General features: G+C 52.7%; 1 protein-coding gene across 1 annotated transcript; it reads left to right on the top strand.

The window, feature by feature from the left end:
- Positions 1–155: 155 nt before the first annotated feature.
- On the top strand, positions 156–14,831 carry ITGB7 (integrin subunit beta 7; the record flags this gene model as incomplete). The annotated part of the gene is made up of 15 exons (XM_084256141.1): positions 156–241; positions 5,955–6,158; positions 7,481–7,682; positions 7,764–7,934; positions 8,628–8,869; positions 9,196–9,354; positions 9,623–9,718; positions 9,877–9,966; positions 12,044–12,190; positions 12,459–12,652; positions 12,976–13,199; positions 13,431–13,650; positions 13,791–13,996; positions 14,288–14,445; positions 14,754–14,831. The coding sequence occupies exons 2-15, from the start codon at positions 5,958–5,960 to the stop codon at positions 14,829–14,831; spliced, it is 2,388 nt and encodes a 795-aa protein (XP_084112267.1). The 5' UTR covers positions 156–241; positions 5,955–5,957.
- Between the last annotated feature and the right edge of the window lie 662 nt (positions 14,832–15,493).

Below are 15,493 nucleotides of genomic sequence, written 5' to 3'. Positions count from 1 at the left end.
TTGTCTTTAACATCGCAATGCACTCAGCACAGAATAGGAGCTCAGTCGCTGGGCTTCCTCCCAGATCCCTGTACCATCAACTTGACCCAGTTCCACTTCTATCTGCTCCACCTTCTAGTAGTCACCCCCCACAAAACTCCCCCACCCAGGCGTGTCACTTCCTCCTCTGTAGGCTTCCAGATCAGTACACAAAGACGGCTGCTGCCAGCTGCCAGCGAGGAAGGCCGCTCTGCACGCACCTGTGAGTACCATGGCACTGGCTCCCCGTCTCCTCTCTTTGTTAGCCTGGGCCTCACCTCCCTGGAAGAGGGCTGGGCCCTGAAGACACCCGTGATTCTGTGGAGACTTGAGCAAGGCTGGGAACTCCTTTTCGCTTTCCTGAAGTCCCTGTCCCTGTTTCCTTCTCCGGCTTCGCCGACCCTCCTCTCCCCCACCTCTCTCTCCCTTGCACTGAGCGGGGCTGGGGGAGGGAAGACCAGGGCGATGCATTCTTGCTGCCCTGTGCCAAGAATTATGCCAAGTTAAGGTGGTCTCCCGCATTGCTCTCCCCGCCCTCCTGCCTAATGCCAGTGCCTGGACCTCCCAGGTGACAGCTGGTCACAGACCCCACACCCCTGGAGAGTGGAGCCAGCAGCTTGGTTTTTCCCTCCTGTGACTGTGGGCAGCAGAAGGTTCCGCTTGACCTGGCAGAGCTGATGAGCCGGGAAGAGGCTGTTCTCAGCTGCAGAGGGGGCTAGAGAGTATATCCTGCAGTCAGAGTTGAGGCCAGGAAAATGGGATGACCCTGGAGACAAGATTGAAGAAGATGCTCAAGGAAAGAGAAAAGAGGTGATGAAGAGCCGCTGGGGAGCAGGTGACAGGCAAGAACTTGCAGTGATGGTGACAGTGACGCCAGTGCTGGAGGCGAGGAAAGCGGCAAACAGGACAGGAGCCTTATCTGCCACGACCCCCTCCTGCCTCTAGTTCACTGTTGACCTTGGCAAGTCATTTATGCTTTGGGATTTTGGTTTCCATTTGTAAGGAGGAGGTTAAAGCAGAAAGTTCTGCCATTCTATGGCTAGGGTCAAAGGAGAAAAGGAAGTAAAACAAAGAACTGTGAAGCAGTGGAAAGAAAAAGCAGCAGAGAGATGTAATTCAGTATTTGAAGAGAGAAAGAAAGAGAGATTCAGAGAATCACTTCACAGATCCTGGACCCCAAGGATGGGAGAGGGGGGAGCAAAGGGAGCAGGGGATTGGAGAGGGCTGCCCAGGGAGTCCAGGCCCCCTTTAAGGGACATGGGCTTGGCTTGAGGTCTCTGGGTTACCCTATCCTGCGGAAACAGCGTGAGCAACAGAGCCCCACCTGTAAGAGATGAGTCAGGACAGGCCTGTGCTGCAGAGCTGCGCCTCCCTCCGTGACCACAGCTGCAAGGCAACAGGGCTGAGGTTGCACTGAGGCTGAGCCCGGGGCCTGTGTGGAGGGGGAGTGGAGGCTTCGTTATACAAATATTACACCTGAGGTCACAGTTGGCGGGCGGCGGGATGGGTGGTCAACAGTTTCTAATAACTCACGCCCTTCCCCACGCTTGGAGCAGGGCATTTGGGTCTGAGTCTGGGCCCCGGCCGAGGAGGATGTGGACTCATCACAAGCAGTTGGGTGGGGATACCAGCGAGCACAGCCGCCGACACACAAGTGATGCCTGTTCATCCCAGTGCATCCTGTCCCAAAGGTTTATCTGACAGATTCCCTTACATGTGACATGTGAAATAAAAAGTCCATGAACGTTCACTGCAGCATTGGTTATAACTGAACAATTAACAGCAACTTAAATCTCCGTTATAAGCAATTAATTACCTACAATAGGATACATTTGTGAAATGGAAATCTACATGGCTGTAAAGTGTACAAGGAAGATTTTTATTGTCTTGGGTAGCAGAATCTCCAAAAAAAAAAAGTAATTAAAAGAAAAAAGAAAGTGCAAAACTGTCTGTAAAATAATCTACCATTTGTAGAATTCTATTTGATTCTACCATTTGAAGAGTGTGTATATTATATATATATATAAAATGTGTGTGTTCAAATTAGTTTGCATATATAAAATAATCTCTACAAAGATTATAAGAAACAAAATATGAAAATAAATGATGGTTATTTCTTTGGAGCAGGTATGGAGGAGACGGGTGGATGGGAATAGGAATGGGAGATTTCTCACTATGTTATTTAATTTCTATTATTTTTTATTGTGTGAAAATACACATAGGGCCTCCCTGGTGGCACAAGGGGTTAAGACGCAGCACTGTGAAGCTGTCTGCAGCCTCTGCAGCATGGGTTCAATCCCTGCCAGGGAGCTGACCCACAGGGCGCAGACCTCTCCTGTTTCCCCACTGCTCCCCTCAGCTGTGTATTTCAGTAGATCCGCCTGTTCTGCTTCCCACTCTGTCTCTGGTGAATCCTCTCACACATACACACCCCCCTGTCCCCGCACCTCTGGCCTGTACCCCAGTTGTTGTATGCATAAATAAATAAATCTTTAAAAAAATACACATAAAATCAGCCATTTTCACTATTTTAAAGTGTATGATTCAGTAGTATTAAGTTCATTCACATGTTGTGCAACCATAACCACTATCTAGTTCTAGAACTTTTGACCAGAGGGAAACCGCCCATTTAGCAGCCACTCCCCTTCACCCCTCCTCTCTAACCCCTATCAATCACTAATGTACTTTCAATCTCCCTGGATTGTCTAGTCTGGCTAGTTCATATAAATGAAATCATACAATATGTGTTGTTTTTGTTAGCGGTTTCTTTCATTCAGCATGTTCCCAAGGTGCACTGGTGTTGTAGCAGGTTAACAGTACTTCATGCCTCCTTGCGGCATGAAGATAATAGTTCATTGTATGCTTAAACTGATTTTTAAAAAAATATTTATTTTATTTATGCATACAAGAACTGGAGTACAGGCCAGAGGTGTGGGCAGTGAGAGGATTCACCAGAGACAGAGTGGGGAGCAGAACAGGCAGATCTGCAGAAATATACTCCTGAGGGGAGCAGCGGGCAAGTCAGGAGAAGTCTGCTGCGCCATGTGGGTAACTCTCTGGCTGGGGATCGAACTCAGGCTATAGAGGCTGCAGATAGCTTCACAGTGCTGTGCTTAACCCCTTGCACCACCAGGGAGGCCCCCTAAACCGATTTTTGTTTATCCATTCATTAGTTGATGGACATTTGGGTTCTTTCTACCTTTTGCCTCCTGTGACTGCTACTGCTATAACATTCATAAACAAGTTCTTGTTTGAACACCTCTCTTCAATACTTTTGAGACTATACCTAGGAGGGTTTTGTTGGATCATTGGGTAATTCTGTATTTTACCTTACTGAGGAATTACTAAACTCTTTTCCACAGTGATCGTATTGTTTTACATTCCCACCAGCAACATAGGAGGACTCCATTTTTTCTTTCATTTATTTATTTTTTTCTTCTATTTTATTTTTAAAGATTTATTTTATTCATGCATGCAAGAACCGGGGTACAGGCCAAAGATGTGGGGTGGGGGTGAGAGGATTCACCAGAGACAGAGTGGGGAACAGAACAGGCAGAATGACGGAAATACACTGCTGAGGGGAGCAGCGGGCGAGACAGGAGAGGTCTGCCACTCCATGTGGGTATCACCCTGGCCGGCAGGGAAATGAACCTGCGTTGCAGAGGCTGTGGACAGCTTCACAGGGCTGCGCTCAACCTGCTGCTCCACCGGGGAGGCCCTCCATTTTTTTTATTATAGTCATCCTGCTGCAGGTGAAGTGATGTCTCATTGGAGTTTTGATTTGCATTTCCCCAATGATGTTGATTGAGTACCACTGGCACTTCATGTCTTTATTGTCTACGTGTATGTCTTCTGTAAAGACGTGTCTATTTAAGTCCTTCACCAATTAAAAAAAAATTTTTGTGGTTGTTGAGTCCTAAGAATTCCTTACATATTCTGCATGCTTAGGGATATAGGATTTGCAATTCCACCCCCCCCACCCCATTCCATGACCTATCTTTTCACTCTCTTGAGAGTGTCCTTTGATGCACAAGTTTTCAATTGTAGGGCCTCCTTGGTGGCCTAGGAGTTAAGTCTCAGCACTATTAACACTACAGCCTGAGTTTGATCCCTGCCCAGGGAGCTGCAGATCTTTCCTGTCTCTTCTGCTCTCCACCCTGTCTCTGATGAATCCTTTCACCTCCCTGCACCTCTGGCCTACACCCCAGTTCGTCTACGCAAAAATAAATTTTTTAAAAAGTTTTCCATTTTAATGAAGTCCAATTTATCTGTTTTTTCTTTTGTTGCTGTGTTTTGATGTCATACCTAAGAAGCCATTGTTGAGTCCAAGATTTTGAAGCATTACCCTTATATTTTTTTCTTAGAATTTATAGATTAATCATTTACATTTAGTTTTTTTTTTTAATAAAGATTTATTTATTTAGGAGTCTCCCTGGTGGCGCAAGGGGTTAAGTTGCAGCACTATGAAGCTATCCACAGCCACAGCAGCACGAGTTCCATCCAGGGCCAGGGAGCTGATTCACATGGCGCAGCAGACCTCTCCTGTCTCCCTGTTGCTCCCCTCAGCAGTGTATTTCAGTGGATCCTCCTGCTTTGCTCCCCACTCTGTCTCTGGTAAATCATCTCACTTCCCCCCTCACCTCTGGCCTGTACCCCAGTTGTTGTTTTTTTCTTAAGATTTATTTATGTAAGAACTGGGGTACAGGGCCTCCCCCGTGGCGCAGTGGTTGAGCGCTGGGTTGTGAACCCACAGCCTCTGCAGCGCCAGTTCGATCCCCGGCCACGGGGCAAGGGTCCCACATGGCGCACAGACCTCTCCTGCTGCCCGCTGCTCCCCTCAGCAGTGTGCTTCGGTCCTTCTGCCTGCTCTGCTCCCCGCTCTGGCTCTGGTGAATTCTCTCACCCTCCCGCGCTTCTGACTGTACCCAGTGCTTGTATAAATAAATAAATAAATCTTTAAAAAAAAAATTAAGAACCGGGGTACAGGACAGATGTGCTGGAGGGTGAGAGGAGTCACCAGAGACAGAGAGCAGGGAACAGAACAGGCAGACAACAGAAATACACTGCTGAGGGGAGCAGCGGGCGAGACAGGAGAGGTCTGCTACGCCATGTGGGATTCTTGCCCGCCAGCTGGGATCGAACCCACGCTGCCAAGGCTGCGGACAGCTTCACAGTGCGGTACTTAAGCACCTGTGCCACCAGGGAGGCCCCTACCCCAGTTCTTGTATGCAACAATAGTCTTTTTTTTTTTTTTTTTTAAGATTTATCTATATATGGATACAAGAGCTGGGGTGTAGGCCAGAGGTGAGAGGGGTGAGAGGATTCACTAGAGATTGGCAACAGCTTGACAGCGCTGTCTTTAACCCCTGTGCCACCAAGGAGGCCCTTCTTCCCTTTCATTCTTATACTGTCTTTCTTCCTTTAGAGCTCTTGACCCTCTTCCCTTATTTAGAACACAAAATTATGACAGTTGCAAGACCGTAAAATTATTTATTCAACTTCCTTACTTTACAGTTGTGAAAACTAAGGCCCAGAGAGAAAGTCTGACTGGTCACCCAGCCAGTGAGTAACTAAGTCAGAGCCAGGACTTGGTCCATTTCCTTTTGTTTCTATTTCCACTGTGACTTGGAGCCTAGGTGAAAAACCTGAGGGTAGATCTCAGGGCCTCCAGTCAATCCCCAGACTACTGGTTAGGCCAATTTCACCACTCTGGCCTTGGGCAGTCTGCACATAGGAAAGACTGGTCTTCTCTGTGGCCTATAATCCAGCCATGTCCTGTCCCTTCTTGCCATTTTGAAGAAACTGCTGAATCCACAGAGGGAAGTACAACAACGAGGGGAGAAGAGCTGGGCTACAGTTTTGAGACTGACAATCACAGGCTAACTTCAGAGGATCTCCTCCCTGAGGACCCGTGTCCCCTTGGTATCTTGTTACAGGTCATGATGACTTTGTCAATGACCCTTGTTTTCCTGGTGGCCCTGAGCAAAGGTGAGAGTGAGCAGGACATCAAGATCTCATCCCCAGGGAAGGCCGCAGCACGGAGGGATCCTGACCTGTCTCTGCTGGGGTCGTGCCAGCCAGCACCCTCCTGTCGGCAGTGCATCCTCTCACACCCAAGCTGTGCATGGTGCAAGCAACTGGTAAAGAAGGGCCAGTGGCCTTTGAACCTTGTGTGTGTATGTGATGTGTGTAAGATTGTGTGAGCACCTGTGTGATTTTGTGATGCTCTGTGGGTGCACCTGTAGTCCTGTGTGTGACTGAGTTTGTGCACACGGGACTTCTACGTACTGTTGTGTGTGTGAGCATGTGTAAGTGCCATGTGCATGTCCAATCATGTCTGCGTCTGTGTTTGTCCATACATGGAGAAGACTTGTGACCGTGAATATGGAGGAAGTATGTGCTTGTCGGACTTATGTTTAATACACAGATAGAGGACCTGGTGCCACAACAAAATACCATAGGCTTGGCAGCTTAAGCAGACTGTCTCTCTCAAAGCAAGATAAGAGTCAGATAAGAGATGCGGGCAAATTCACGAGGAGGCGGGGCCATGGTGGCTGAGGCTCTGGAGAAAGGCGCATGGGGAATCTGGGGCATGGAAGGCAGGGGGATGCTCAAGAGAAGGCAGGAGGCAGAGGGCAGAGGTGCCAGGTGGATGCTCTGGGACAGCAGGGATGTGTCTACCTCCACCCCCCAGAGCAGGGGCTGGCTCCGGACAAGCTCCTCTAACCATTTCCTTCCTCTGTGGCTGCCCAGCCAGTCCAAGGGGTGCCAGACTCATTGGGGGGAGGGGTCTCGTCTTCTGCCTCTGTCCTTCCCCTTGCGGGAACTGTGGGTCTTAGCCTGGGCCCCTTCTCATTTTTTTAAAAAGACATTTTATTTATACATACAAGAACTGGGGTGTAGGCCAGAGGTGTGGGGGTGGGGTGGGGTGAGAGGACTCACCAGAGACAGAGCGGGGAGCAGAACAGGCAGATTGACTGAAATACACGGCTGAGGGGAGCAGCGGGGGACAGGAGAGGTCTGCTGTGCCCAGTCTGGGATCAAACTTGCTGGCAATAGCTTGATAGTGCTGAGACTTTAACCCCTGCGCCACCAGGGCCCCCCCTTCCCATTTTGATAAGAGCTTGCAGGAGAGGTTGGACTAGGAAGCCAGGCTTTATTTATTTTTTGTGGTAGTGGGGTATCTGAGATCTCACTGGATGTCCGGGCCCAGAAGAGCCAGTGGCTGAGGAAGGGGAGGGAGGTCCAGAGGAGGGAAGGGAAGCGGGAGTGACCCAGAAAATGGGATTCAGACTAGGGAGAAAGAACCAGCGGAGGGCAGTGTGGCGGGGAGGCGCGGGGAGGTCAGAGGGGCTCCGTGGGTTGAGTGGGTTAGAAGTGGCAGGGGATGGCCAGGTGGGCCTGGGAGCTGGCTCTGAGGGACCCGGGGGGGCCTGGGGTGCCCACGCCTCTGCTTGTGCAGAACTTCACCACTGTGGGGGAGGCGGCAGAAAGGCGCTGTGCTCTGCGGGAGGAGTTGCTGGCTCGGGGTTGCCCCCCGGAGGAGCTGGAGGAGCCCCGCGGGAAGCCGGAGGTGCTGCAGAACAAGCCGCTCGGCCAGGGCACCCATGGCGAGGGGGCTACACAGCTGGCACCGCAGCGGATCCGGGTTACACTGCGGCCGGGTGAGTTGGGGCCTGTCGGGAGGGGGCTGGGATCTGGGCTGGGATCCCAAGCACCGGGCTGACCCAGCCCCGGCCCCCCAGGGGAGCCCCAGCAGTTTGGGGTCCACTTCCTCCGTGCTGAGGGATACCCCGTGGACCTGTACTACCTCATGGACCTGAGCTACTCCATGAAGGACGACCTGGAGCAGGTGCGCAGCCTGGGGCAGGCCCTGCTGACAAGGCTGAAGAACGTCACTGGGTCTGTGCGCATAGGTGAGCGGAGTCCTGCCCCGCAAGCGCCCGCCCCACGCGTCACTTCCCCTCTCACAGATGCCTTAGCTTCTGCCATGTCCTGGACACACCCAGGCCCCAGCCGCCATCTCTGTATTTAACAGAGTTGGCCCGGCCACGGGCTCCTGACATTTCTCCCCAAAGACATCGGCCCCCCAGGTCAGACCCGGAGGGGACAGACGAGACGGTACAGGAGCACTCATTGTACAGCGGGGGTAGCCCAGCCCAGAGTCCGGAAAGACTGCTCAGAGAGGTCCATGGACCTGCCAACCTGAATACTGCCTCAGCCTGGTGTCCCTTGGACAAGGCCTAAGTGTCACTGTCCTGGCTGCCTGTTCTGCGCTTATCTCTCCCTTACGCAAGAGCCCCCCCATGCTTCACCCTGCTACTGTACCCTACACCCTGACATTCTTCCTCAGCCCTCAGGAAACTGCCTGACCCCCACCGGGCACAGCCCCCCTTAGTCTTAATCCCTCCCATCATCCACCTCTGAGTCACCTTTTGCCCCTACCTGGCACTGGGGCCCTGCCCTCTAGTACTCTCTCCCGTTATCTCCTCCTCTGTGACAGCCTCCCCAGCCTCCCACCCCCTCCCCTCCTTTCTGAGTCCTCAGCCTTGGCCCCCATCCTGTGACGCCCTTGCCTCTGGTCAGCCTTCATGCCTCCTCCCTCGTAGGCTTTGGCTCCTTTGTGGACAAAACGGTGCTCCCCTTTGTGAGCACAGTGCCCTCCAAGCTGCGCCACCCCTGCCCTAGCCGGCTGGAGCGCTGCCAGCCACCTTTCAGTTTTCACCATGTGCTGCCCCTCACGGAGGATGCCAAGGCCTTCGAGCGAGAGGTGGGGCGCCAGAATGTATCTGGTAACCTAGACTCGCCCGAAGGTGGCTTCGACGCCATTCTGCAGGCTGCTCTCTGCCAGGTAAGGAGGGAGGGCAGAGGTGAGTCTGAAGGGCTGTTTGGGGCTAGGATGCCACCTAGGTTGTGCAGTGCGTGTGCCCAGGGGCTGCCTTTCCTATCATAGTTGCTGTAGTTTACATATTCATGTTGACAATTTCCTGGTAGCCTGGGGGAAGAAGATATGTTTTCCTAAATCACAAGAAGGTCTCTGCTAGCAAGCAACCCTCTCTTGGGGTCTGGGGAGTAGGAAGCTGGAGGCAGGGGGATGGGCAAGTCTGGTCAAGTCCTTGGCTGGCAGACAAGGCTGGGGGCCAGGCCAGGTGCACAGCCTACCCCAACCCCTCCCAGGAGCAGATTGGCTGGAAAAATGTATCCCGGCTGCTGGTGTTCACTTCAGACGACACGTTCCACACAGCAGGCGATGGGAAGCTGGGCGGCATTTTCATGCCCAGTGATGGGCGCTGCCACTTGGATGGCAATGGCCTCTACAGTCGAAGCCCAGATTTTGTGAGTCCCACCCTCTCTCCTCTCCTCCCAGACTGCCACCCCCAGCCTCATTCTCCTTACCAGGACCCACCCTGCTGTCTTCCCCAGTGTCTCATCACCATGTCCCCCCAGCGCTGACAGAATCTGTGTCTCCCACTCCTGAGTCCCTCCCTCCTCCTTGCCAAGCCTCCGGAACCAGCTGGAACCCTGATTACTCGCTTCCCTGGGCTATGGGCTCTTGCATGGGGTGAGGGCTGTGGTGCTCACGTTGCCCCCACCCCTGCCCCAGGACTATCCCTCAGTGGGTCAGGTAGCCCAGGCCCTCTCTGCAGCGAACATCCAGCCCATCTTTGCAGTCACCAGCACCATACTTCCCCTCTACCAGGTGAGAGCTGTCTGAAGCCCCAGACCCCTCCCTAAGCCTTTCTAATCCCCTCAAATTCCATTCTCTCCCCCACCCTTATATGCCCTCCTTTCAGCCCCCCAGAAGCCCCTTTGCCTAGAGCTGTGATCTACCCTTTCCCTTAACGCCTCTGAACTCAGGAGCTGAGTAAGCTAATACCGAAGTCCGTGGTGGGGGAACTGAGTAAGGACTCCAGCAATGTGCTACAGCTCATCATGGACGCATATAACGTGAGGGCCAGGGACGGGGGATGGAGAGGGTGGGCAGTGGGAAGAGTGAGAGGGTCCTGAGGGGGTGGTGACAGGATTAAGCGGGGAAGGTCACCTTCTGATGTAACACCTCATTGCTTCTACCCACAGTTTGCACGTGCCTATCAGACTAGTTCATGCACGCACTCACTCCTGCATTCATAAATCTAGAAAGCCTGCTGGGTACAGGGCATGGAGCTCTGGGCCATAAAGCAAAGTAACATTCACTGCTTTGATTTTGTGCACTGTTGGCTATCTCATTTAAGCCACTAAAACCCTGCTTGTGGGCCTCTCTGGTGGCCTAGGGGTTAAGTCTCAGCACTATCACCAATATGGCCTGAGCCTGAGTTTGATGCCCTGCCATGGAGCTGACCCACATGGCGCAGCAGACCTCTCCTGTCTCACCCGCTGCTCCCCTCAGCAGTGTACTTCAGCAAATCTATCTGTTCTGCTCCCCACTCTGTCTCTGGTGAATCCTTTCACCCCCACATCTCTAGCCTATACCCTAGTTCTTTTTTTTTTTTTTTAAAGATTTATTTATACAAGAACTGGGGTACAGGCCAGAGGTGTGGGAAGGTGAGAGGATCCACCAGAGACAGAGCGGGGAACAGAACAGGCAGACTGACGAAATACACTGCTGAGGGGAGCAGCGGGCGAGACAGGAGAGGTCTGCCGCGCCATGTGGGATTCTTGCTGGCCGGCTGGGATTGAACCCGTGCTGCAGAGGCTGCGGACAGCTTCACAGTGCGGTGCTCAACTGCCTGAGCCACCAGGGAGGCCCCCCAGTTTTGCTTTTTTTAAAGTTTTTTTAATTATACAAGAACTGGGGTATAGGCCAGATGCGCGGGAGGGTGAGAGGATTCACCAGAGACAGAGTGGGGAACAGAACAGGCAGACTGACGAAATACACTGGTGAGGGGAGCAGCGGGTGCAACAGGAGAGGTCTGCCACGCCATGTGGGACCCTCGCTGGCTGGGACTGAACTGGCGCTGCAGAAGCTGTGGACAGCTTCACAGCGCTGCGCTCAACCACCTGCGCCACCAGGGGAGGCCCAGTTTTTTTTTTTTTTAAAGATTTATTTATGCATACAAGAGCTGGGGTGTAGACCACAGGTGTGGGGGAGTGGGGGGTGAGAGGATTTACCAGAGACAGAGTGGGGAACAGAACAGGCAGATCTACTGAAACACACTGCTGAGAGGAGCAGCAGGAGAGACAGGAGAGGTCTGCTGCGCCATATGGGTAGCTCCCTGGCTGGGGATTGAACTTGTGCTGCAGTGGCTGTGGCTAGCTTCGTCGGTTGCATCTTAACCCCTTGCACCACCAAGGAGGCCCCTACACCCCAGTTCGTCTGCGTAAAAACAAACAAAGCCCTGCTTGGTAACCCTTCATCATCCCTGTTTTATAACTGGGGATGCAGACAGAGAGGCTTAGTGAATAGTTCAAGGTCACCAGATAACAGACGAAAGACTGACATTTACTCCCCAGTCTGCACATAAAGAACGTCCCCCCTGGAGCTTGCTTTCACTGAGCTAACAAGCAATGCAGAGATAGTATTTACGGGAATCAGTGTTTAAAAACGTAAACACTCTTATGTATTTCTTGGGTTTAGGTCTTATTTCTGCAACTAGACAGTAGGCTCCTTGGTGACAAGGACCATGTCCTAAACCCACAGGAGAACATTGGAGACAGTGTCAGATTTTCCAGGACAGTCAATGGAAACAATCTGCCCTTCTACCTGTATGCACACAGGCTACAAGTCCTGATGTGGGGTTTGAAAATCAAAGCTACTGCGTGGTCCCAGCCCACGGCCAGCCCCTGCCCCCGCCCCCAGCAGCCTTGCTGCTGCTGCAGCAGAGTGCCGGATCAGAGGCCATGGACCCTGTGTGTGCCACTCAAGCTTCTCACGGGTCTTTCCTCCAGAAATGCCTCCCGAGAGGGCAGAATGGAAGGAGCCCCAAGGGGGGATGAAGGTGGGGTTCTGGCAGAACTTGGGATGGCCAGAGTAGGCACAAGGTGCTGCCTTCGTGTGGTCACTTACTCACTCTCTCTTTTCCAACAGAGCCTGTCATCCACTGTGACCCTCGAACATTCTTCACTCCCTGCTGGGGTCTATATCTCCTATGACTCTCAGTGTGGGGGTCCAGAGAAGAGGGTGGGTGAGGCCGGGGATCGGCGCCAGTGCAATGATGTCAGGATCAACCAGATGGTGAGAACCAGATAGGCAGAAGGAGGGAAGCAGTGGTGGGAGTGGCAAATTGAAGCAAGAAAAGTTGGGGGGCAGGCCCAGAGAACAATGCAATAGGGTAGCTCTCCATCCATCCTTGCTGAAAGGGAACCAACGGGTGGCTTCCTCGAGCATGTTTCTAGGAGATGGGGGTTGGTATACTGCAGCGAAGGTTCTGGATGATCCACAGGCTTGGGGTATATGTATATATGCAAGCCGTTAGTCTGGTTTCTGCCCATCCTGTCCTCAGGTGAATTTCTCGGTTACTCTCCAAGCTACCCAATGCCTTCCGGAGCCCCATCTTCTGAGGTTCAAAGTCCTTGGCTTCACAGAGGAGCTGACTGTGGAGTTACACACCGTGTGTGACTGTAACTGCAGTGACTCCAAGCAAAATGCGCCCCACTGCAGTGGTGGCCAGGGACACCTACAGTGTGGGGTATGCAGGTAAGGGCCTCCTGCTTCTGTTCACCTGTGTGACTGCCCACCAATGACAAACCCCTGAATTCCTCTTCCTTTGCCTTCCAGCCTCCCACTGAAGTCTCTAGACATCTTCTTTCCTAGATATCCCAAGTCTCCACCTTTTTCTCCCAAAGCTTCCCAGGCATGCTGAGGCCCTCCCCTCCACAAATTCAGCTCTTCTAGCTCTTGGTGTTCCACGTTACACTGGACTCCCTTCAGCCACTGTCTTGGGTTTAGAGAATCCTGGAAAGGACAGGACAGGGGGTACGGGAATGCTGACCCCCTTCCTCTCCTTTGCTCCCCACCAGCTGTATCCCTGGCCGCCTGGGTCAGCTCTGTGAGTGCTCTGAGGCTGAGCTTTCTTCCCCGGATCTTGAATCTGGGTGCCGAGGCCCCAACGGGACAGGACCTCTGTGCAGTGGGAAGGGACGGTGCCAGTGTGGACGTTGCAGCTGTAGTGGCCAGAGCTCCGGGCGCCTGTGCGAGTGTGATGATGCCAGTTGTGAGCGACACAAGGGCATCCTCTGTGGAGGTACCTGGAGGCTTCTGGAGAAGGGGGAGGTCAGAGTGACTCTCTAGAGGGTACTTAGGCCTGGGAGCTTCAGGGCACTAAGGGCAAATATTGAAGACTCTGGCATAGGATTTGGAGGCTGTGTCTAACACACCTGAGAGGAAACTGGATGCAGATGCACTCTAAGTAGCATGTGATGTCCAGCTGCATGCAGGGAGCATGGCTGTCACTCTGAGCATGGCTCTGCTTCAGGTTTTGGCCGCTGCCAATGTGGAGTGTGTCACTGTCATGCCAACCGCACGGGCAGAGCGTGTGAATGCAGCGGGGACACGGACAACTGTGCCAGTCCTGACGGAGGGCTGTGCAGTGGGCATGGACACTGCAAATGCAATCGCTGCCACTGCTTGGATGGCTACTATGGTGCCCTGTGTGACCAGTGCTCAGGCTGCAAGACATCATGCGAGAGGCACAGGTGAGGCCTCATGTCTTGCATCTTGGGAGCAGGGGAGGGGGGGTTGGGTTTGCTGAGCCACTCCCAACCCCCTGCTCTTTCCTGCCTGTAGTGTGGGTGACAACTGCCCAGTGGGTAACGTATCGGTATCCACTGGACAGGGACTGTGCAGAGTGTGGGGCCTTTGGGACGGGTCCTCTGGCTGCCAACTGCAAGGTAGCTTGTGTTAATGTCACTGTGATACTGGATTCGGGCCCTGTCCTGGATGACAACTGGTGCAAAGAGAGGACCCTGGACAACCAGCTGTTCTTCTTCCTGGTGAACACAGCTGGAGACAGGACTGTGCTGCAAGTGAGACCCCAAGAGAGTAAGTGGGCAGGGAAGCTGTGGATGTGCCAAACTGAGCCCTGGAAGTTGAGGGAGGCACTCAGAACTCTGGGGATGGGAAGGTAAAGACAATGGGTAACAGGTGAGGGTGTGAAGCAAAGCTGTGAATCCAAGCAAAAGGGGACAAGGCACTGGGCTCTGAGGATAACCTTGGATGCTACCGAGTTCCGTTTTTAATGACAAGCAGGGCTGGGGCCAAGCACTTAGCAGGTCCTGTCCATCAACTGCGATGTGGCCACACCCAGAAATCTGTGTTGTTTCATCCCCATAGAGAAAGACCACACCATGGTCATTGTGCTGGGCTGTGTAGGGGGCATTGTGGTCGTGGGAGTGGTCCTGGTCCTGGCCTATCGGCTCTCAGTGGAAATCTATGACCGCCGAGAATATAAGCGCTTTGAGAAGGAGCGGCTTCAGCTGAACTGGAATCAGGTGAGGACACTCTGGCCCCTGTCCCACTGGGCTGGGTTTTACTCGCTTGGCTGCTGATAACTTCATGGTGCTGAGACTAAACCCCCTGCCCACCAGGAAGGGCCCTGGTTAAGTCCTTTTTGCTCTCTGCCTCCCACCCCTACTTTGGTCTGGGTCTCCTCTGCACACTTAGTAAATTCTCCCACCCGCCTCTCCCTCCCAACACCCACCAGCTGAGGGGCCTGCTCAAGTTCTCAGCTGGCTCATCAGAGCTGGATAAAGCACGAGGCCTGGGACTTTTCCTCATCATTTCCGACCTCTTTCCTCAGGACAACAATCCTCTCTACAGAAGCGCCATCACCACCACCGTCAATCCCCGCTTTCAAGCAGAAAGTTCACTTTCCTGAAGGCGGGAGGGACACTCCTCAGGGCTCTTCTCTCTTGGAGACTGGTGGGTCTGTCACTCGCCTGCTGCTGCGTGAAACAGGCATTCCAAATGACACCCAAGCCTCACAGGGGAATGCTTCCAGCCTCACAGAGCGGGGCTCACCCCTCAGAGTACACAATAAAGTCTTCAGAGCAGAGCTGTCATTTCATTTCCCCCACCACAGCCTCTTGCCACCTGAGCCAGGTTCTTAAACTTGAGTGTGCGGGGGCGTGCGGCTATGGCTGTCTGGGCAGCCACTGCTGGGTGGACTTGTGTCAGGCTAACGCTCGTGGGGGAGGGCCACAGACCGCACTCTGAGAACCACTGCAAGCATTTGCACCTCATTCTGTCATGTGCCTGTTTTTTCTTATCAATATCAAAACTGATACTGTCCACGTCTACTTCTTCCTCCCGTGGGAGGGTGGGTTTTAAAACGGCCATTTACAGGGTGCTAGAAGTTGTGAGGTGGATATATTTGGGTGGAAAGAAGGAAAACTACTCTGGCCCCAGTGAAAAAGCTCCCCCATCAGATATTCTCCCCAAAGAGGAGAGAGTATGTAGAAAAGCCCCATTTTATTTTTATTTAAATATTCTAAATATATCACGAAGGAACATACACTGTACTTTAATGGTAAAAAGATA

This window comes from Talpa europaea (genome assembly GCF_964194135.1).
Source record: "Talpa europaea genome assembly, chromosome: 15".
Classification (NCBI taxonomy): Eukaryota; Metazoa; Chordata; class Mammalia; order Eulipotyphla; family Talpidae; genus Talpa; species Talpa europaea.
This window is presented reverse-complemented; position numbering and strand designations above follow the sequence as displayed.